The sequence below is a fragment of the Coregonus lavaretus genome (assembly GCF_964263955.1).
Source record: "Coregonus lavaretus genome assembly, chromosome: 32".
Classification (NCBI taxonomy): Eukaryota; Metazoa; Chordata; class Actinopteri; order Salmoniformes; family Salmonidae; genus Coregonus; species Coregonus lavaretus.
The window spans coordinates 4,014,134-4,037,840 of NC_140019.1; the positions used below are offsets into that span (position 1 = coordinate 4,014,134).

Genomic DNA, 23,707 nt, shown 5'->3' on the forward strand with positions numbered 1-23,707 from the left:
AGTTGGGCCTCTCGCTTTACCTCTCGCTTTGCCTCTTCCTCTCTGATTGTATAGATACATTGTAGCTGTATATGTAGCTATCATCCTTCATTCATTATGTTTGGGAGATGCTTTCAAACCAACAGTAAGGAAAATATTTGTTTTATTATTTTAATGGCATAAAGTCATTTCTTGCTGAATAGTTCATGTCATTTGGAGCACTAAGATGCTTTAAAATGTCCCAGTGTCTTATGAATAGATCCAATAGATATCCCAAAAGAGCCAATAAACAATTTTGATATTATAAAGTGTGTAAAATTTGACTCTTATGCTAAGTAATATTAAATGCTATTTTCATGAAAGCCAGACTATGACTACCAATTTCCACTACATCTAGTGTACATTTTTTTATTTATAACCTTTAGAAATGTGTGGAAGATCCTTAGTGAAAAATCCTCTTCTCAAAACGCTATTTTCAGTAGTATGTGCTTTGTGTTCACCAGCTGCAAGATACATTCAGGGACACATGATATCTGTTGAATATTTACAAATCGCATGTTTTGGGGAGACTTGAGTCAGAAATATGATGATGATCAATGGGAGTCAGAAATATGATGATGATCAATGGAGAGAAAACAGAAAGCAGGATAGCAGACCTGAAATCTGAGAAACCTCTGGTGGGCAGAGGGGGAGCGTATTGGGATAACTATATGACAAAACCAGAAACTAGAATAATTGTCTCCCCCATCATCTGTGTTATGGCTATGATAATTCATGGTGAAGGATTATTAGCAGATATGTCTTAATATTAAAAACAGATTGGTAAAAAACACAAACAATACTCTCCAGATGTATAACGATGCACATACGTAATACCCAAATAGTCTGACATGGAATAGTCTTCATGAAAGTCCCTTTGTGAGATTGTGACAATCATGTTACACACATGTATATTGCATGAAACAATAATATTGACAGCAAAAATGTACAGACCTTTACAACTCAAATACAAAATAAATAAACATATTTTACACACCATTGGATAACATCTCTTGCCTTAAGGCCATTATTAGGAGGAAACACAGAATGTGATAATGATAATATATCAAAGAAAGAGAGTAAAGCAAGAGAGGGTCAAAAAGAGGTGTATACATACAGACAACAATCCAATATTAGAAATGTTAACATTAGAACAGTATCTTCTTATGTTGTTTGTTTATGTTAAATTCTTCAATTCAAGTGACAGCAGTCTTAAAAGGAGAGGAGGAATCATTGCAGAGTGGAGGAGAGTCACAGTATTTCCCTCAGCAAGGGCAGTTGCTCTTATTAACGTTTGTCGCTTGTGAAAGCCTAACCCTTCCATCCTCCCTCTCCACATCCCTGTACAGCAGGGACTTCTGAGCTTTCAGCCGACATGCCAGGCACATGAAAATGGAGTCCACGTTTTGGCTCTCCTTGGGGTCCTTGGCCGAGGTCTCAAACAGCAGCATGTTGTGGGCGTCTGCAAACTTGAGGGCAGTGTTGGAGGGCACTTGGATCTGACTAACCAGGTCACACTTGTTGCCCACCAGAACCCGAGGCACAGTGGGTGAGACGCGGTGCCCGTTGCACTCCTGGATCCACGTCTTCAGGTTCTGGAATGAGTTCATCTTGGTGACGTCGTAAACAAAAACGACAGCGTGCACATTGCGGTAGTAGTGTTCTACCATGCTCTTCCTGAAGCGTTCCTGTCCTGCAGTGTCCCACACCTGCACCTGTTGAGGAGTAATCACAGATCCAGTGGTCAGAGAGTAATCGTGGGTATTGGTCAGAGAGAGATGGGACAACATGTCTACATACTATATTAAAAGGTTTGAGACATAATCAGAATAAATACTAGACTGGACAATGTACAAAGGAAAATGTAGGTAACAACGGCTTAGTTTAATAATTATGTTTGGAGGATCATTGCATTATGAGGCCAGTGGACATGAAATTTCCATGTGAAAAGGGAGGACAGATTAATTCCACATGTATGCTTTTATAAAAGATCAAAGGCCCAATGTTTTGAATACTGCATTAGTGCATGTCTTCCATTTCTGAATAAAATAAATAGAATAATAGATATTTGAACAAAGATGCTCTATTGCTAATGCTTTCATACTGAGGACAGGTTTTGTTAACTGAGGTAAAGACAGTTTCAGCTTGGATATTCGCCAGATATTCACACTTTCAAACCTAAATAGCTTTCAAACCACTTGAGCCACAGACTCCAAATAAGTGTCATGATGTTGAAAAAGTTGCGCACAACATTGCACAGGTCTTATTTTCACGATTTGGACATTCATTCGCTTTCCACAGCTAATAAACACATGGAAATGTGAGGAGCATTCTGGTATTCAGAGTTGAATTAGTAAGGGAGCGTAAACAAATTACAAACTTTTTTTACATTCAAATTTCAATAGCTCCTTGGTCATGTGACCTACTGACCTAACCAAGGTTCAGAATGTCCACTGACTACCCTTCTACATTGCACAAGCTTTTGTTTGTCCCTTTTCATCTCACACGATTTTACATGATTTTTTTTCAAACTATCTAATTTCAATAGCTCCTTGGTCATGTGACCTACTGGACTCAAACAAGGTTCAGAATGTCCACTGACTACCCTTCTATATTGCACACCCTTTAGTTTGTCCATTTTCATCTCACACGATTGTAAATGAAACTTTCAAAGTTTTACTTGAATTTTTAACCCAGTAGGTGTGGACATTGCTGCACAGTGGACACCCACACTCAGAAGTCATTTGGGGAAAAAATGAGAGTATCTGACTGACAGAGTAGTTACAGTGCCTTGCAAAAGTATTCACCCCCCTTGGTGTTTTTCCTATTTAGTTGCATTACAACCTGTAATTTAAATTTATTTTTATGTGGTCCTCTGTAGCTCAGCTGGTTGAGCACGGCGCTTGTAACGCCAAGGTAGTGGGTTCGATCCCCGGGACCACCCATACACAAAAAAAAAATGTATGCACGCATGACTGTAAGTCGCTTTGGATAAAAGCGTCTGCTAAATGGCATATTATATTATTATTATTATTATTATTATATTTGGATTTCATGTAATGGCCATACACAAAATAGTCCAAATTGGTGAAGTGGAATTAAAATAATTACTTCTTTCAAAAAAGTATACAAAATGAATAACGGAACACCCCCTTCGCTATGAAGCCCCTGAATAAGATCTGGTGCAAACAATTACCTTCAGAAGTCACATAATTAGTTAAATAAAGTCCACCTGTGTGCAATCTAAGTGTCACATGATCTGTCACATGATCTCAGTATATATACACCTGTTCTGAAAGGCCCCAGTCTGCAACACCACTAAGCAAGGGGCACCACCAAGCAAGCGGCACCATGAAGACCAAGGAGCTCTCTAAACAGGTCAGGGACAAAGTTGTGGAGAAGTACAGATCAGGGTTGGGTTATAAAAAAATATCAGAAACTTTTAACATGCCACGGAGCACCATTAAATCCATTATAATTTATTGAATGTGGACCAGAACCCCGTATATATAAGGCAAGTGAGTGGATGTTCCGAAAGTAGTTTGAGGGTTGTAGGTCAAATGACCAAGGAGCTATTGAAATTTGAAAGTTTGAAAAATGTATGTAAAATCGTGTGAGATGAAAATTGACAAACAAAAGGGTGTGCAATATATAAGGCTTGTCAATGGATATTCTGACAGCAGTTTGAGGGTTATAGGTCACATGACCAGAAACCTATTGAAATTTGAAACAATGAAAAACAGAAAAATTAATGTAAAATCACCTGAGATGAAAATGGATGAACAAAAGGGTGTGCAATATATAAGGCTTGTCAGTGGATATCCTGACAGCAGTTTGAGGGTTGTAGGTCACATGACCATGCAGCTATTGACATTTGAAACTTTTAAAAGTTCTCATAAAATCACCTGAGATGAAAATGGAAGAACAAAAGGGTGTGCAATATATAAGTCTAGTGAGTCCACTGAGTGTACATTATGAACCTTGTTTGAGGTGTGTGGGTCACATGACCAAGGCACTATTGCATTTTAAAAATTAAAATAAATCATTTAAAATAGTGCGATATGTAAATCAACAAAAAAAAGTGTGTGCAATATGTGTCTCTGCCATCGGGTTAGCTAGAACCAGTTTTGAAAGTTTTAGGAGTAATGGTTAAAGAGCTATTGAAATTTGAACAATTAGATGTGTCACTATGTTGACGGTCCCTAACTGCTGTTGGTGGACGTAAGGAAAACTACAGGCGACGAATATCCAACCTGAATCTGTCTTTACCTCGGTGTTTTATTTTGAGGGTGAATCTCAATGAGAAAACAGGTGACGATAAATATTGTTAAAACATCACATTAGCTATGTCACTGTCTGTTGCTAAAAACACTGGGACTAGGTCATCATGTCAGGTCGGTTAGGCCGGGGGCATTCAGAGGTTTGTCGACTCGTTTGTAGGCCTAGTTAGAGGCAGGTGCAATGAAACAGTAGATTATCTGATATTATACTGTAAATTCCTTAACTCAAAAACCATGCAAACATTGTTGATGGATCTATTACTTAATAGAAACATTAAACCTAACAACCTATCTAAATATAAATGGAACATTTTAACTGCTTATGGACTCTGGAGAGAAATAATTATCTACTCGGTTTATTGACATGTCATGCATAGGTTTATAACGGTTGAAACAATGAACACATAAATGGTTAATTAACACAAGGAAACAAAGAAAAGCGGCCCTGTCTCGATCAGATGCTTAATTAGGATATTACCTTTATTTTTTCGCCCTCTATTTCCACTGCTTTCTCCCGGAAATCCACACCGATTGTCGCCTCTGTCTTCTCTGGAAAGCTCCCACCGGTGAAGCGGAAGGTTAAGCAGGTCTTCCCTACATTTGAATCCCCGATTACAATTATTTTAAATATTCGAGTCTGAACACTCGATTCTAAGGATGTGCTGAGATCCACAGATGATGTCAAATGTGTATTTCTTGAATTTCTCGAACCGGTCCCTCCATCATTTTCAAGAGATTCATTTGCCATTACGTTAAGATGATGTACACAGTTGTGTACTGGACTCGCGGATGGGGGAAGGAAGGTAGGGCTACCAGGCAGGGCAACAACAGCAATCCACTCCCCCACAAGCAGCTTCCTCATGGAAGAAGGGAAAATACAATTATTTAAAAGTTCCCGTATTTCTAAATAGCTATGTATGTATATACAATAGTTTATAGTCAGTAAACACAATGGTAATGTTTAATGTGATTTATAGCCTATCAGGTCATATCAGAGAGGAAATTAATAATTCAGTAGGCTAATATTAAACAATATTTAGATTGCCAATCAAAATGTCGTTATTGTTTATACCGCTGCAGTAGATATTTTTACACGCCTACAAATTTTACCTACAAATGTCTCACACAGGTTTGATTTCACACAGACAAATCATGTGATCCATTCTGCTGATCAGTGTTTCCACTAGTTACCACTGCCACAAAGTCAATATTGGCAATATCGTAAAGATTCATAAAAACTAAAATTAGCTTTTTCGTCTTAATTTGAGGTTAGGGTTAGGCATAAGGTTAGCAATGTGGTTAAGGTTAGGGTTAGGTTTAAAATCAGATTTTAAGAAGATAATGTTTATAAATAGGCGGGGTTTATGACTTTGTGGCTGTGGGACCTGTGGTCCAGGCAAGACAATTGTCTGATGTATAATGCAGCTTGAAAGGTGAAAATCTATACTGAGAGGTTTCAAGTAAGTGCACCAGTGATGCATGTTTCCCATTTGCACTGGATATCCTAGGTCTATTATAATTAAATATGTAGGTCTAGTCATTAAGTAAAATGTACCAAATATGTATTAACAATGTAATAAACAAATTCATATCACTCACCTAATGAAATATTGGTTCCAAAAGAGCTGGTAGAATTAGATGCTGGGTCTCCATTTTGATTAGCTCTGTAGAAAACAATTCTAACATTTCTATCATGCAAAGCTTCCTTTGACTCTCTCTATGAAAGGCTCATTTGTTCCAAATGGTTTGTATGAAATCTGAAAGCATGCCTCAGAATGGGATTCGCACTGCTTACAATCAGAGAGGGCATACAGACAGATTCCTGTGTAAGGGATTCACATGTATTATTTTGGATGGTCAGGAGGAACACTAGTCACCTGTAAACTTTATCTTAGTAAAAAAAAAGGCATATAGTTAAACCAACAATGAGAGTTCAGTCAAAAGTATACTTAGATATTTACAGACACAAATCTTTATATATATATATATATATTTAAAGCATTCCCTAAGGTACATCAGAGTTCGATTTTTGTTGTTCCATATGCTTATATTTCAGCCAACATTTTAAGCACACTTTTTTATCTTTACCTCATTATAGTGATATTACTGTTCAGAATATTTTACCCCTGATAATATGCACAGTAATTACACGGTTACATAATTGCACTGTACATATGGTATTCTAGACGATTAGGTTTCACATTCAATTGAAATTGTCAGATAAGATTAATTTAGCCACTTCTATTTGGTTGTGTCTCAGATCACCTGAAGATATGTTGCTTTAAAGTCACTTCCTATAGCATTTTTTGTGTTGCATTTGTAAATCCCTGAATTCATAAGCACTGGATCTTGTATGACCAAGTTGCCCTCAACTGTCATGTGAATTCCTCCCTGTGGTGTGAAACAGTTGTTGTGAACAAGTGTGGTTCTTCCAGGTAGAGTCCATGTAATTTCAGACTTTGGTATGCCTGCAGTTACAGTGGCTTGCGAAAGTATTCACCCCCCTTGGCATTTTTCCTATTTTGTTGCCTTACAACCTGGAATTAAATATGATTTTTGGGGGTTTTGTATCATTTGATTTACACAACATGCCTACCACTTTGAAGATGCAAAATATTTTTTCTTGTGAAACAAACAAGAAATAAGACAAAAAAACTGAACTTGAGCATGCATAACTATTCACCCCCCCCCCCCCAAAGTCAATACTTTGTAGAGCCACCTTTTGCAGCAATTACAGCTGCAAATCTCTTGGGGTATGTCTACATAAGCTTGGCACATCTAGCCACTGGGAGTCTTGCCCATTCTTCAAGGCAAAACTGTTCCAGCTCCTTCAAGTTGGATGGGTTCCACTGGTGAACAGCAATCTTTAAGTCATACCACATATTCTCAATTGGATTGAGGTCTGGGCTTTGACTAGGCCATTCCAAGACATTTAAATGTTTCCCCTTAAACCACTTGAGTGTTGCTTTAGCAGTATGCTTAGGGTCATTGTCCTGCTGGAAGGTGAACCTCCGTCCCAGTCTCAACTCTCTGGAAGACTGAAACAGGTTTCCCTCAAGAATTTCCCTTTATTTAGCACCATCCATCATTCCTTCAATTCTGACCAGTTTCCCACATGCCTTTTGGCGAACACCAAATGTGTTTGCTTATTTGTTTCTTTAAGCAATGGCTTTTTTCTGGCCACTCTTCCGTAAAGCCCAGCTCTGTGGAGTGTACGGCTTAAAGTGGTCCTATGGACAGATACTCCAATCTCCGCTGTGGAGCTTTGCAGCTCTTTCAGTGTTATCTTTGGTCTCTTTGTTGCCTCTCTGATTAATGCCGTCCTTGCCTGGCAGGTTTGTTGTGGTGCCATATTCTTTCCATTTTTTAATAATGGATTTAATGGTGCTCCGTGGGATGTTCAAAGTATCTGATATATTTTTTTAACCCAACCCTGATCTGTACTTCTCCACAACTTTGTCCCTGACCTGTTTGGAGAGCTCCTTGGTCTTCATTGTGCAGCTTGCTTGGTGTTGCCCCTTGCTTAGTGGTGTTGCAGACTCTGGGGCCTTTCAGAACAGATGTATACTGAGAACATGTGACAGATCATGTGACACTTAGATTGCACACAGGTGGACTTTATTTAACTAATTATGTGACTTCTGAAGGTAATTGGTTGCACCAGATCTTATTTAGTGGTTGCATAGCAAAGGAGGTGAATACATATGCACGCACCACTTTTTAGTTATTTATTTTTTAGAATTTTTTGAAACAAGTAATTGTTTTCATTTCATTTCACCAATTTGGACTGTTTTGTGTATGTCCATTACATGAAATAAAAATAAAAATCCATTTAAATTACAGGTTGTAATGCAACAAAATAGGAAAAACACCAAGGGGGATGAATACTTTTGCAAGGCACTGTATGTAGTTAAATGTTACTGGCGAGCCCCTGTGGACTCTAGTGATGGTTTGTGATACGTGGAGGATACACCATAACTGCAACTGGGTATGAAAACGTAGATGATCCAAATGTGTTGGTGGCCTTGCAGACGTAGTTTCCCCTGTCAAATGTGACAACCTATCTGAGTTGGAGTGTGCCGTTTGATGAAAAAGTAATTATCCCACTAACCTGGGGCTTGTCCAGGACCAGGCCGTTTGGTAGGGTCCATGTAATCAAGGCCTGTGGTCAGCCATCCAATGAGCACGGCAGGCTCAGAATTTGGCCAAACGTGATCTTCATGCCCCCTGTTGTGCCTAGAATCACAGGCTTTCTTCCTGGTTCGAGAGCATATCGCTTCTCTGCTGTCCCAGCCACGTTTTTGGCCAGACAACGATAAACACCTTTGTCAATTGTCACTGGTTGGGCGATGCGCAACGTCCCGTTTCCTGGATAGTGAGTGAAGCATTGGAGTCTAGTGCCAGGCGACAGAACTGTGCCGTTTGGCAGGATCCAAACAAACTTTGCACACTCTTGGCATTCTCTCAACCAGCTTCACCTGGAATTATTTTCCAACAGTCTTGTAGGAGTTCCCACATATGCTGAGCACTTGTTGGCTGCTTTTCCTTCACACTGAGGTCCAACTCATCCCAAACTATCACGACTTCCTCCGAAGCTGCCTCCTCTCCTTGTTCGGGCAGGCTTCGGCGTTCGTCGTCACCGGCCTTCTAGCCACTGCCGCTCCTCATCTCATCATTCCATTTGTTTTGACTTGTTTTTTACACACACCTGGTTCATAACCTAATCAGTCCCTGTATAAGTATTCCCTCTGCCCCCCATGTCTTTGTGTGTGATTGTTTCCATGTGGAGGTGTCGCTAGCTCGGTTGAGCATTCATGTTACTTTTGTCGTCGGGATATTCACCCGTGTGTTTTGTTTCCCCAGTGCGCATTGAAGTCGCACTGTATTTGGTTTTTGTGTTGCTGCGAACTGCTGTACTGGACGAATAAACCATATTCTGTGATTCACACCTCCTGCGCCTGACTCCGTCCTCCTCACCCGCTACACAAACCATCTCTATTTGGTTGAGGTCGGGATATTGTGGAGGCCAGGTCATCTGATGCAGAACTCCATCACTCTCCATCACTCTCCTTCATGGTCAAATAGCCCTTACACAGCCTGTAGGTGTGTTGGGTCATTGTCCTGATGAAAAACAAATGATAGTCCCACTAAGCCCAAACCAGACGGGATGGCGTATCGCTGCAGAATGCTGTGGTAGCCATGCTGGTTAAGTGTGCCTTGAATTCTAAATAAATCAGAGACAGTGTCACCAGCAAATCACCCCTACACCATAACACCTCCTCCTCCATGCTTCACGGTGGGAACTACACATGCGGAGATCATCCGTTCACCTACTCTGCGTCTCACAAAGACACAGCGGTTGGAACCAAAAATCTCCAATTTGAACTCCAGACCAAAGGACAGATTTCCACAGGTCGAATGTCCATTGCTCGTGTTTCTTGGCCCAAGCAAGTCTCTTCTTCTTATTGGTGTCCTTTAGTAGTGGTTTCTTTGCAGCAATTCGACCATGAAGGCCTGATTCAAGACAGTCTCCTCTGAACAGTTGATGTTGAGATGTGTCTGTTACTTGACCTCTGTGAAGCATTTATTTGGGCTGCAATTTCTGAGGCTGGTACCTCTAATGAACTTATCATCTGCAGCAGAGGTAACTCTGGGTCTTCCTTTCCTGTGCCGGGTCTCATGAGTTTCAGTTTCATCATAGCGCTTGATGGTTTTTGCGACTGCACTTGAAGAAACTTTCAAAGTTCTTGACTATTTCCGCATTGAATGACCTTCATGTCTTAAAGTAATGATGGACTGTCATTTGTCTTTGCTTATTTGGGCTGTTCTTGCCATAATATGGACTTGGTCTTTTATCAAATAGGGCTATCTTCTGTATACCACCCCTGCCTTGTCACAACACAACTGATTGGCTCAAATGCATTAAGAAGGAAATAAATTCCACAAATAAACTTTTAACAAGGCTCACCTGTTAATTGAAATGTATTCCAGGTGACTACCTCATGAAGCTGGTTGTGAGAATGCCATGAGTGTGCAAAGCTGTCATCAAGGCAAAGGGTGGCTACTTTGAAGAAACTCAAATATAAAATATATTTTGATTTGTTTAACACTTTTTGGGTTACTACATGATTCCATATGTGTTATTTTATAGTTTTGATGTCTTCACTACTATTCTACAATGTAGAAAATAGTAAAAAATTAAGAAAAACCGTTGAATGAGTAGGTGTATCCAAACCTTTGACTGGTACTGTACATACTGACCCTGGTCTATCTTCCTCACTCCACGCAGCTCCAGGCTCCCGTTCTTGTGGACTTGGAAGCGTCCTCCCAGTTAAGGTGTTGGCAGAGAGAGGCCGTAGGGTGTGGCCCAGGCGACGCGTTGAGCAGTGTTGTCTGATAAGATACTGCCAACACTTTCATACTGCTTCTTCCACGTTGGTCATTGATGTGCGGCTCTCTTGCTTCTACTTCTATCTTCATGTTCTTGATGTCATCCCCAGCAGAATTCCTTACCACACAAGCATACTTCCCTTGGTCGGCCAAAGTCACCCTCTTTATCTCTAAAGAAAGTCCTATCACCTATGATTTGGTATTTGCTTGAAGACAATGTGATGACGTCATTGCTTGGGGAGAGCCACACAATGGTCAGTGGAGGATCCCCAGTCATCTGACACGTCATATAGGCAGACTCTCCTAGTTGGGCCGTGAGCAAGAGCTGAGCCTTGGATGTGATTCGGGGGGAGTCAGGGCCTACTCTTACGCTCACCTTCATCTCATCCTCCCCCAGCTCGTTCTTAGCATGGCACGTATAGTCCCCCTCATCGTTATTTTCCATTTGCTGCAGCAATAGTGTTCCATTCCCAAAGATGACATAGTGGCGAGAACGTGTGTCGCTGTCGTCCAACTGGAGGGCGTTGTTGATCATGGTTCCATCAGGGAGGCTCCAGGACACCTCTGGGTCAGGGAGGCCTGAGGCAACACAGTCCATCTGGAAGTTCTCCCTGTAGGTCACCCTCTTCTGGGCTGTGCCCAGGTGTTCAATCTGTAATGAGCACCTCCACCTGGAACAGCTCCATGTCCTCACCGTTGGTCCTCTGGAACATACACAGGTAGTTGCCTCCATCCATTTCAGTCAGCTGCAGGATCTGTAAGGTTACATTGGAGAACACAGTGACAGGTCTCTCAGTGCTGAGAATGAAAGAGATAGACACATTAAATAAAATATGATGTAAGTGACATTGAGAACAATTGTATATGATTTTGTAAGAATATCTACATTCTAATCAAATGATGTTCAATAATTTACACCATTTACACTGGATTTTCATTTATAGCGTAATTCCATCATATAACTACACAATAGCTACTTTGTATTTGTACCACAATGCTTCTGTCATTTGCTGCTTCTCTTTGCTTACTGAATTCTGTGCCACTAGTGCTTCACTGTTTGGGAACCATGTTGAGCAGGAATTCATTGGGTGTACTCGACAGATGCCTGCAAATGTATCGATATTCTCAATCACAGTATTGTCTGTCTCTGACAGCGGGACCCATCAGGGTTTCTGACCCTGAAACCACAGGCTGGTTGACCTTGGTTAGGCTCCAGCCGTTAACTTATTTACATTAATTCCACTAATTGCATTTGATTGAACCTCCCCGAAATTGAGTGTTGTAATATAGTTCAGAATTTATTTTTCATGTCACAGAGGAGAAAGCGATTCAAATGATGCCACAAAATCTCAGCAGATAGAACTCATGGGAAAAATATGACTTCCGAATGTCTTAATTATAATTTAGCTTAATTTATAACTATAACAATCCTTCAGCTCTCTTATACCTAATCAATATCAGCACAGTGTCTTATTTTTTTTATAGGAAAACTGCCATATACATGTAGGTTTGATTACTAGCATGGGGGAGTTACCTGTAGCGATGTTCCAGCAATGTTTTGGATGGTAGCTGCCAAAGAGTGCCACGGGGAGAGCCAGTGGACACTGGACAGTGCAGGTACACAGTGGAGCCATACATGGCTTTGATTATGTGCTGTTGGGAGGGGTGCTGTGACTGTCGTGTCTGGGGATTTCCTGCCTGCCGTCCAGGTGCGGAGCTCTCCTGGCTGCACCCACAGCGTTAGTCACAGAGCGCTCATACCTCCCAGAGTGGCCGGAGAGATGTTCTTGATGTACAGCATCCAATTGGGGAAGACAAACAGTCTCCTACCGAGGAACTGGGAGGGTTTGACGTGTACCCCTGCAGGGAGGGTCCACAGGCTCTCCCTTGGCAGTGCAGTGGACGTACACATTTCTCCCTGCCTGGATGACGATGTTCTCCGAGGCCTCCTCATTGATGGTGGGTGGTAGCGCTGCCACGTCAATGTGATAGGTCACCGTGTCAGCCTTGGCCACATTACTAGCGATACACTTATAGTCTCCTTTACTGGAGAAGTTGGCTGATTGGACCCTCAGGGTGCCATTAGCCAGCAAAGAGGCTGCCCTGTCAAGAACTCCCACATCACGCACTAAGGTCCTGTCTGGAAGAATCCAGGAGATCTGAGGCTTGCCTGAGGCTACACAGTCTAAGCTTATAGGCTTTCCCAAATACACTGGGACCTCTTTTGAGTGGGGACCTATGATTTTGGGAGGCTGATTCAGCACAGCCAGGGGTAATGACCAATCGGGCCGAGCCAAATTTGTTCTGTGCCGTGCAGAGGTACTGGCCTCTGTCCTGTAGCTGAACATTTTTTATCTCAAAGGTGCCGTTCTTTAGAACTTCAAATCTCTGTCCGTGTTTTGTGTTGGCTTGGATGATAGCACCTGTTGTTGAAAGTAGAGAGAACCACATAATTGATACTCTGGATTAGTCTTGCATCATAATGTTAATGCTGTGAATCATTGTGGAGCTTTTGTCAAGGGTCTCTCTGTCAAATATTACAGCATGAAATATTAGTCACTTGTGAGTTGAGCACACTCAGGTGGTGCCATTTTGTTAATCTATTTGGTCCAGGAGAGCACTGGCTGTGGGTGTCCTGATGCTTCACAGGGCAGCAGCACATCGCCCTCAGCCAGGGCAGACACACTGACTGTGTTCACAGAGGTGATCCTAGACTTCACCCCACTACCCATCAGGTTGGGGAACGGCTGAGCCTCCTCGGGCCCCAGTGGCTGTAGTGCCAGCGGCTGCCGTGCTCTCTGTAAAGGCAGGATATGGCCCTGAACCATGAGCTGAGGGCCACACTGGGAAGCGGCTATAAGGGCAATAGGGGATGGGAGAGCGGGCGGAGAGGTGGTTTGAACCCTCCTTTGGACGTGCTGTTGGTGGATCCACGGGTGGATGGGGAGACTGTGACTCTCAGGTTTAGTTTTAAAGTGATCCTCCTTCTTTTTGTCTGTGTTTGTGTATCTGTTTCTTACAATGTCCTCCAGAGGAGTAATGCCTTTTGCAGCGGGTGTTCTCAAATGTGTTTGTGTTTTATCAACTTGTTATTTTTTAGGAGGTGGATTTTGAATGTGGATTTCTGTTATAGGTGTTTCTGGCTGTGTAGCTCCCTTGTCTTTAGTCAGGACCTGTGTTTCCATAGTAACTGTGTCACGTGACATAGGAGGTTCTAAATTAATGTAATAATTAATAAGAGTGGGCTTTGTAGTTGTTATCTTTGTGGATGTTTGCCTGTTTTGGGTAGTCTGTCTGATAGCATCCTGTTTATTTGAGTTATCCCGTGTCCTCTCCTATCGAGGCATCTCAGTTGGGGGAGGCATATTTTCAGGCTCTGGTGTGGTGATTGTCTCTGGTGCATGTACATGCTCTCTGTTTGAAGGGTTAAATACACTAGGGTCTTTCACCTCTGCTGTTAATGATTTTATGTGAATGATATCTGATTTTACTATAGCAGTGCTGGGCTCAATGATTGGCTCAACGGGCTCATTGTCATCATGTGTTGAAATAGTGGGTATTTGTTCTGTAATATTGTCCTCCATTTTAGAATTGTCATTGCGTGATGCAGTAGATTCATGTTTTTCCACTGTTGTTGTGGGTTGAGGGAGGGTCATCTGTAGTTTGTGTGATCAGGGGAGGGAGGGGTTCTGAGATCGAAACCGTCTCTGTTGGGGTCTGCTCCGTCTGTAAGGGAGTCTCCGTCTGTTAGTCCAAACAGGATTGTTTTTGGGGTTCACCCTCTTCTTCTCTCTCTCGACATGCTTGTCCTCTAGCTCTGTTTGAGTCTCTGTTTGGATCTCCTCTACCACTGTTCACAGGTGGTGCTTTCCGTCTTGGGGCCTGTTTTCTAGGTGGAGGTCGTAAAGATTCAGGTTGCTTTTCGGAAAAGTTCAATTCCTCTTCTGTTTCTGTGTAGTGACTCGCATTTTTTGTTTTAGAATGGCTCATGATGGGCTTTTTAGTTGAGGTTGCAGCTGGAGGAGGAGTAGTAGTTGTTGTGGCAGTGGTCGAAATTGTAGTAGTTGTAGTTTTTCTAGTAGTAGTGGTAGTAGTAGTGGGTTAGAGAGTGGTCACAGGGGTTTTGGCTGTCATTGCCATTTTTGTTGTTGGTGTAGTTAGTGGTTGTCTTGTAGGTGGTGCTGTCAGAGGCTTAGCGTTAGCTTTGGCTAGGATCTCAGCCCAGTGGTTCGGGTTGAGCACCTTGATAGACTTTCCTCTTGTTATTCTTGATTCTCTTCCCTTTCATACCAGGGCGTAGAAACCTTCCAGGGTACCTCTGTTGTCCACCCACCCTCTTTCGAGACTGTGTAGCATGTGGGTGTTTTATCTCCTTGAATCCCAACCTTTCACCTTTATCCTTCTTATTCCCAAACAAAGGTGAGTCTCCTCTGGCTGTTTCAACACCTGATGATTCTTTCTCACCCTCTTCTTTTGCATCCACATTTTTCTCTCCTGTGAGATGAGCCAACATGTCTACTACATAGAGGTTAGCAGCCAAACAGCTGTACTCCCCAGCGTCCTCATGAGTGCCATTTTGATTGACGTAGACCCTCCCCTTCGGTTGCGATGGTAGTAGGATCTGATTTTTAGGGATGTACCAGCGTGTCTCGCAGGGCTGTGCTGAGGTCACAGAGTGAGAGGGACTCCCTGTTTTCCACCTCCATCTTCTTCCTATTCAGAGTGTTCGGGCTGAACAGGCGTTCTTTCACTGTCAATCTCACAGGCACCATGTCCACATCAGTCTTGGTGCGGACCAGACAGTGATATTGATTCTTCCAGGATAGATAGATCTGGGAGCATCCACTCTACAGACTGTGACCCGAACTGATTACTGTACACCCCAAACTGACCTCAGAGCCCTCCAGCACAGACTGAACTCTCTCCGGACTTCCTCTCTGAATCAGGGCCCAGGAGGAAGTCACGTCCTCCTGTTCTCCCCTACCACTGATGTGCTTGGAGATGAACTTGGTAAAGTCCAGCACCAGTTTTTTCGTGGTGGTTTGCCACCTGTTCAGCTGCAGGGTGACCCTGAGTTGGAGGAGCCATGCTGGTTCAGACATTAAGTGTCCTTTGAGATCTGTAAAGTAAGGGGATTCCTCGTTGTGACCCTGGGAGTACTGAAACGTGACTCTGCTGGTGTTCTCTCGCCTCATCCCCCTTTTCAGGAGGGCGGGGCTCTCGTAGTAGTAGGCCACCAGCCTCCAGAGGTTCTGCAGAGTGTCCCGGTTGATCTCACACTCCAGCAGGCTGACCAGGCGAGGTGGCCCAGGGGACGCTCCAGGTCCCTGGTGTCAGGCAGGTCAGGCTCTGAGTCCTGGCCGTCCCAGCCGGGGCTGTCCACTGCTTCAGAGGGGACACCAGGGAGGGCCGCTCACATGCCAGCTGGCCAGCAGACAACCTCAGACCTGGCTGCCATTTAAGGGCTGTGGCGAGGAGCACACAGCACAGTTCTCACCGGATGCAGCTTTCCGCTCCTTCTTACACTTAATCACGAGAGAGAGAGAGAGAGAGAGAGAGAGAGAGAGAGAGAGAGAGAGAGAGAGAGAGAGAGAGAGAGAGAGAGAGAGGAGAGAGAGAGAGAGAGAGAGAAGAGAGAGAGAGAGAGAGAGAGAGAGAGAGAGAGAGAGAGGAGAGAGAGAGAGAGAGAGAGAGAGAGAGAGGAGAGAGAGAGAGAGAGAGAGAGAATTTTTCTGTTTGTTTACCTGAAACTGGGTTCCGAGAAAGTTACAGATTATGTGCACACTAATTACAACATTGTTCAGTGATAGAGTCATGCAACTATTTGCACACTAATTACAACATTGTTCAGTGATAGAGTCATGCAACTATTGATATATATGAGCATTTTCAGTCTAACTCGGGCAGAGGAAACAGCACATAAACACTCACAATGATGTATTATCATCCATGTGCATGCATGAAAAGAGCCTACACATGGGCCTAATCATTGTTGTGGAGTGAAAACGTAATCAAAGCACAGCGACAAATGTTGGAGTGGATGGGAGACTCTTCAGGACTATACAGCACAAACAACCGTAGAGAGAGAGTATGTGTGAGAGGCCTCACCCTCATGCTTGGTTTTCCACTCTAGCAGCCACTGGAGATGGCAGTCACAGGTTCAGGGGTTGCCATGCAGGGATAGTAGCTCCAGCTTGCTGAGGGGCTGCAGGGTCCCAGGCTGGAGGTAGTGCAGCTGGTTGTCAGAAAGGTGGCGGTGATGCAGCCCAGAGGTCCAGAAGTTTCCCAGGAGAGAGAGGGTGACGGATCTGTGTGGGTGGAGGTCCCTCAGCTTGTTCCCCTCTAGCTGTAGTAGTTTTAATGACGTTAGCCCACTGAAGGTGTATGGCTCGTTGAAGTCTATGTTGTTGCGGTCGAGGTGGAGTCGCACCAGGCTGACCAAGCCCTCAAATATACCAGGGGTGACGGTCTTCAGCTTGTTGTAGCTCAGCTTCAGAATCTGGCAAGGAACATGATTTACCATATGATTGAACATTTTATAGGGATAGTGAGACAGGATAACACTGAGTTTTATGGACACCAAATATACAAAAGTATGTGGACACCCCTTCAAATTTGTAGAATCGGCTATTTCAGCCACACCCATTGCTGACAGGCCTTCCTGAAAAGCTCTGTGACTTTCAACGTATGTCATAGGATGCCACCTTTCCAACAAGTCAGTTCGTCAAATTTCTGCCCTGCTAGAGCTGCCCCGGTCAACTCTAAGTGCTGTTATTGTGAAGTGAAAATGTCTAGGAGCAACAACTGCTCAGCCGCGAAGTGGTAGGCCACACAACGTCACAGAATGGGACCGCCGAGTGCTGAAGCGTGTAGCATGTAAAAATTGTCTGTCCTCTGTTGCAACACCCTCTACTTCTGGAAGCAACGTCAGCACAATAACTGTTCGTTTGGAGCTTCATGAAATTGGTTTCCATGGCTGAGCAGCCGCACACAAGCCTAAGATCCCCATGCACAATGCCAAGCGTCGGCTGGAGTGGTGTAAAGCTCGCCGCCATTGGACTCTGGAGCAGTGAAATGTGTTCTCTGAAGTGATGAATCAAGCTTCACGATCTGGCAGTCCGACAGATGAATCTGCATTTGGCGGTTGCCAGGAGAATGCTACCTGCCTGAATGCATAGTGCCAACTGTAAAGTTTGGTGGAGGAGGAATAATAGTCTGGGGCTTTTTCATGGTTCGGGCTAGGCCCCTTAGTTCCAGTGAAGGGAAATCTTAATGACATTGTAGACGATTCTGTACTTCCAACTTTGTGGCAACAGTTTGGGGAAGGCCCTTTCCTGTTTCAGCATGACAATGCCCCCATGTAGAAAGCAAGGTCCATACAGAAATGATTTGGCAAGATCGGTGTGGAAGAACTTGACTGGCATGCACAGAGCCCTGACCTCAACCCCATCGAACACCTTTGGGTTGAATTGGAACGCCAACTGTTAGACAGGCCTAATCGCCCCCAACATCAGTCCCATCTCACTAATGCTCTTGTGGCTGAATGGAAGTAAGTCCCCACAGCAATGTTCCAACATCTAGTGGAAAGCCTTCCCAGAAGAGTGGAGGCTGTTATAGCAGCAAAGGAGGGACCAACTCCATATTAACTTCCATGATTTTGGAATAAGATGTTCGACAAGCAGTTGTCCACATACTTTTGGCCATGTAGTGTATGTAGCCTTTGTTATCTTTCTTGTCGTGAGTGAGACAAGAGACCCTCCTTGGTGCCAGCCTGTCGGGAGGCCTTACCTCCAGAGAGCGCAGGCTGTAAAACACTCCTGGAGACACAGTCGTGATGTCATTCCCATGGAGCATAAGCATCTCCAGCTGGCGGAGGTGTGTAAACTCTGATACCCCCACTGTCTGGAGGCTACTGTAGTTTGTTTAGCTAAAGTACAGTGAGGGGAAAAAAGTATTTAATCCCCTGCTGATTTTGTACGTTTGCCCACTGACAAAAAATGATCAGTCTATAATTTTAATGGTAGGTTTATTTGAACAGTGAGAGACAGAATAACAACAAAAAAAATCCAGAAAAACGCATGTCAAAAATGGATTTTCATTTTAATGAGGGAAGTAAGTATTTGACCCCCTCTCAATCAGAAAGATTTCTGGCTCCCAGGTGTCTTTTATACAGGTAACGAGCTGAGATTAGGAGCACACTCTTAAAGGGAGTGCTCCTAATTACATTTACATTTTAGTCATTTAGCAGACGCTCTTATCCTGAGCGACTTACAGTTAGTGAGTGCATACATTTTTCATACAGGCCCGCCGTGGGAGACGAACCCACAACCCTGGCGTTGCAAGCGCCATGCTCTACCAACTGAGCTACACGGGGCCCTTCCCTTTTCCACATTGTTACGTTACAGCCTTATTCTAAAATGTATCAAATACATTATTTTCCTCATCAATCTAGACACAACATCCCATAATGACCAAGCAAAAACAGGTCTTCTGAAATTCTCGCAAATGTATAAAAAATAAAAAACAGAAATACCTTATTTACATAAGTATTCAGACCATTTGTTATGAGACTCTAAATTGAGCTCAGGGGCATCCTGTTTCCATTGATCATCCTTGAGATGTTTCTACAACTTGATTGGAGTCCACCTGTGGTAAATTCAACTGATTGGACATGATTTGGAAAGGCACACACCAGTCTATATAAGGTCCCACACCAAAAACCAAGCCATGAGGTCGAAGGAATTGTCCGTAGCGCTCCGAGACAGGCTTGTGCCAAGGGACAGATCTGGGAAAGGGTACCAAAAACATTTCTGCAGCATTGAAGGTCCCAGAGAATACAGTGGCCTCCATCATTTTTAAATGGAAGAAGTTTGGAACCACCAAGACTCTTCCTAGAGCTGACCACCCGGCCAAACTAAGCAATCGGAGGGGAAGGGCCTTGGTCACTTGGTCAGGGAGATGACCAAGAACCCGATGGTCACTCTGACAGAGCTCCAGAGTCCCTCTGTGGAGGTGAGAGAACCTTCCAGAAGAACAACCATCTCTGCAGCATTCCACCAATCAGTTCTTTATGGTAGAGTGGCCAGACGGAAGCCACTTCTCAGTAATAGGCATGACAGCACGCTTGGAGTTTTCCAAAAGGCACCTTTTTTTTATTTTTTATTTTTTTTATTCCACCTTTATTTAACCAGGTAAGCCAGTTGAGAACAGGTTCTCATTTACAACTGCGACCTGGCCAAGATAAAGCAAAGTAGTGCAATAAAAACAACACAGAGTTACATATGGGGTAAAAAAAATAACATAAAGTCAGAAATACAACAGAAAATATATATACAGTGTGTGCAAATGTAGCAAGTTATGGAGGTAAGGCAATAAATAGGCTATAGTGCAGAATAATTACAATAGTATTAACACTGGAATGCTAGATGTGCAAGAGATTATGTGCAAATAGACATACTGGGGTGCAAAAGAGCAAAATAAATAACAATATAGGGATGAGGTAGTTGGGTGGGCTAATTTCGGATGGGCTGTGTACAGGTGCAGTGATCGGTAAGGTGCTCTGACAACTGATGCTTAAAGTTATTGAGGGAGATAAGAGTCTCCAGCTTCAGAGATTTTTGCAATTCGTTCCAGTCATTGGCAGCAGAGAACTGGAAGGAATGGCGGCCAAAGGAGGTGTTGGCTTTGGGGATGACCAGTGAGATATACCTGCTGGAGCGCAGACTACGGGTGGGTGCTGCTATGGTGACCAATGAGCTAAGATAAGGCGGGGATTTGCCTAGCAGTGATTTATAGATGGCCTGGAGCCAGTGGGTTTGACGACGAACATGTAGTGAGGACCAGCCAACAAGAGCGTACAGGTCACAGTGGTGGGTAGTGTATGGGGCTTTGGAGACAAAACGGATGGCACTGTGATAGACTACATCCAATTTGCTGAGTAGAGTGTTGGAGGCTATTTTGTAAATTACATCGCCGAAGTCAAGGATCGGTAGGATAGTCAGTTTTACGAGGGCATGTTTGGCAGCATGAGTGAAGGAGGCTTTATTGCGAAATAGGAAGCCGATTCTAGATTTAACTTTGGATTGGAGATTCTTTATGTGAGTCTGGAAGTTGAGTTTACAGTCTAACCAGACACCTAGGTATTTGTAGTTGTCCACATACTCTAGGTCAGACCCGTCGAGAGTGGTGATTCTAGTCGGGTGGGCGGGTGCCAGCAGCGTTCGATTGAAAAGCATGCATTTAGTTTTACTAGTGTTTAAGAGCAGTTGGAGGCTACTGAAGGATTGTTGTATGGCATTGAAGCTCGTTTGGAGGTTTGTTAACACAGTGTCCAATGAAGGGCCAGATGTATACAAAATGGTGTCGTCTGCGTAGAGGTGGATCTGAGAGTCACCAGCAGCAAGAGCGACATCATTGATATACACGGAGAAAAGTGTCGGCCCAAGAATTGAACCCTGTGGCACCCCCATAGAGACTGCCATAGGTCCAGACAACAGGCCCTCCGATTTGACACACTGAACTCTATCTGAGAAGTAGTTGGTGAACCAGGCGAGGCAGTCATTTGAGAAACCAAGGCTATTTAGTCTGCCAATAAGAATGCGGTGGTTGACAGAGTCGAAAGCCTTGGCCAGGTCGATGAAGACGGCTGCACAGTACTGTCTATTATCAATCGCGGTTATAATATCGTTTAGGACCTTGAGCGTGGCTGAAGTGCACCCGTGACCAGCTCGGAAACCGGATTGCATAGCGGAGAAGGTACGGTGGTATTCGAAATGGTCGATGATCTGTTTGTTAACTTGGCTTTCGAATACTTTCGAAAGGCAGGGCAGGATGGATATAGGTCTGTAGCAGTTTGGATCTAGAGTGTCACCCCCTTTGAAGAGGGGGATGACCGCGGCAGCTTTCCAATCTCTGGGGATCTCAGACGTTATGAAAGAGAGGTTGAACAGACTAGTAATAGGGGTAGCGACAATTTCAGCGGCTAGTTTTAGAAAGAAAGGGTCCAGATTGTCTAGCCCAGCTGATTTGTAGGGGTCCAGATTTTGCAGCGCTTTCAAAACATCAGCTGTCTGAATTTGTGTGAAGGAGAAGCGGGGGGGGCATGAGCAAGTTGCAGCAGAGGGTGCAGAGTTGGTGGCCGGGTTAGTGGTAGCCAGATGGAAAGCATGGCCAGCTGTAGCAAAATGCTTGTTGAAATTCTCGATTATTGTAGATTTATCGGTGGTGATAGTGTTTCCTAGCCTCAGTGCAGTGGGAAGCTGGGAGGAAGTGCTCTTATTCTCCATGGACTTTACAGTGTCCCAAAACTTTTTGGAGTTAGTGCTACAGGATGCAAATTTCTGTTTGAAAAAGTTAGCCTTTGCTTTCCTGACTGCTTGTGTATATTGGTTCCTAACTTCCCTGAAAAGTTGCATATCGCGGGGGCTATTTGATGCTAATGCTGTACGCCACAGGATGTTTTTGTGCTGGTCAAGGGCAGTCAAGTCTGAGGAGAACCAGGGGCTATATCGGTTCTTAGTTCTGTATTTTTTGAATGGGGCATGTTTATTTAAGATTGAGAGGAAATTACTTTTAAGGAACAACCAGGCATCCTCTACTGACGGAATGAGATCTATATCCATCCAGGATACCTGGGCCAGGTCAATTAGGAAGGCCTCCTCGCTAAAGTGTTTTAGGGAGTGTTTGACAGTGATGAGGGGTGGTCGTTTGACCGCGGACCCGTTACGGACGCAGGCAATAAGGCAGTGATCGCTGAGATCCTGGTTGAAGACAGCTGAGGTGTATTTAGAGGGTGTGTTAGTCAGGATGATATCTATGAGGGTACCCATGTTTACGGATTTAGGGTTGTACCTGGTAGGTTCGTTGATAATTTGCGTGAGGTTGAGGGCATCTAGCTTGGATTGTAGGATGGCTGGGGTATTAAGCATATCCCAATTTAGGTCACCAAGCAGTACAAACTCTGAGGATAAATGGGGGGCAATCAATTCACATATGGTGTCCAGGGCACAGCTGGGGGCTGAGGGGGGTCTGTAGCAAGCGGCAACAGTGAGAGACTTATTTCTGGAAAGGTGGATTTTTAGAAGTAGAAGCTCAAACTGTTTGGGCACAGACCTGGATAGTATGATAGAGCTCTGCAGGCTATCTCTACAGTAGATTGCAACTCCACCCCCTTTGGCAGTTCTATCTAGACGGAAAATGTTATAGTTGGGGATGGAAATTTCAGAATTTTTGGTGGCCTTCCTGAGCCAGGATTCAGACACTGCTAGAACATCAGGGTTGGCAGAGTGTGCTAACGCAGTGAATAACTCAAACTTAGGAAGTAGACTTCTGATATTTATGTGCAAGAAACCAAGACTTTTGCGATTACAGAAGTCATCAAATGATAGCGCCTGGGGAGTAGGAGTGATACTGAGGGCTGCAGGGCCTGGGTTAGCCTCTACATCACCAGAGGAACAGAGGAGGACTAGAATAAGGATACGGCTAAAGGCTTTAAGAACTGGTCTTCTAGTGCGTTGGGTACATAGAATAAAGGGGGCAGATTTCCGGGTGTTATAGAAAAGATTCAGGGCATTATGTACAGACAAGGATATGGAAGGATATGAGTAAAGTGGAGGTAAACCTAAGCGTTGGGTAACGATGAAAGAGATAGCATCGCTGGAGGCATCAATTGAGTCGGTCTCCGCGTGTATTGGGGGAGGTGCAAAGGAGCTATCTAAGGCAGGTTTAGCTAGGCTGGGGGGTCTACAGTGATATAGTACAATTAGAAATAACCGAAACAACAATAAACTAACCATGTTTGGGCTGAGGCTAAACATAAACAGGATGTAGTACCGTAAAAAGTAACAGTCCAGCAGATATCAGCTGTATAGCTGAGTTATCATAAGGTCCGGTGGTGAAGTACTAGTGAGTAAGAGGCCACGGCTAGCGGGCCAGGGCTAGCAGATGGATGGAATCTTCGTGGTTAACGTCGTAACCACATCAGACGATTTCGTCGGCAGACCAGTCGTGTAGGATCGGCG

At 43.7% G+C, this 23,707-nt stretch overlaps 1 protein-coding gene and 1 pseudogene across 2 annotated transcripts in view; both read right to left on the minus strand.

Moving 5' to 3' along the window:
• Window positions 1–1,283: 1,283 nt before the first annotated feature.
• Window positions 1,284–5,160, minus strand: LOC311107300 (ras-related protein Rab-33A-like; the record flags this gene model as incomplete). Its single annotated transcript, XM_084149783.1, has 2 exons — window positions 1,284–1,733; window positions 4,777–5,160. 2 exons carry the CDS (start codon window positions 5,158–5,160, stop codon window positions 1,284–1,286), a joined length of 834 nt encoding a protein of 277 aa, XP_084005909.1.
• A 1,394-nt stretch (window positions 5,161–6,554) lies between these two features.
• The window catches only part of LOC311107659 (matrix-remodeling-associated protein 5-like), a 94,387-nt pseudogene continuing 77,234 nt past the window's right edge, over window positions 6,555–23,707 (minus strand). Inside the window, exons 4-12 of the transcript in view lie at window positions 18,477–18,600; window positions 16,797–17,187; window positions 16,072–16,224; window positions 15,022–15,977; window positions 13,293–13,542; window positions 12,223–13,149; window positions 10,556–11,486; window positions 8,200–8,770; window positions 6,555–6,771 (exon numbers count right to left, since the gene is read on the minus strand). The product of the transcript in view is annotated as a matrix-remodeling-associated protein 5-like (transcript). The remainder of the gene's footprint in view (window positions 6,772–8,199; window positions 8,771–10,555; window positions 11,487–12,222; window positions 13,150–13,292; window positions 13,543–15,021; window positions 15,978–16,071; window positions 16,225–16,796; window positions 17,188–18,476; window positions 18,601–23,707) is intronic.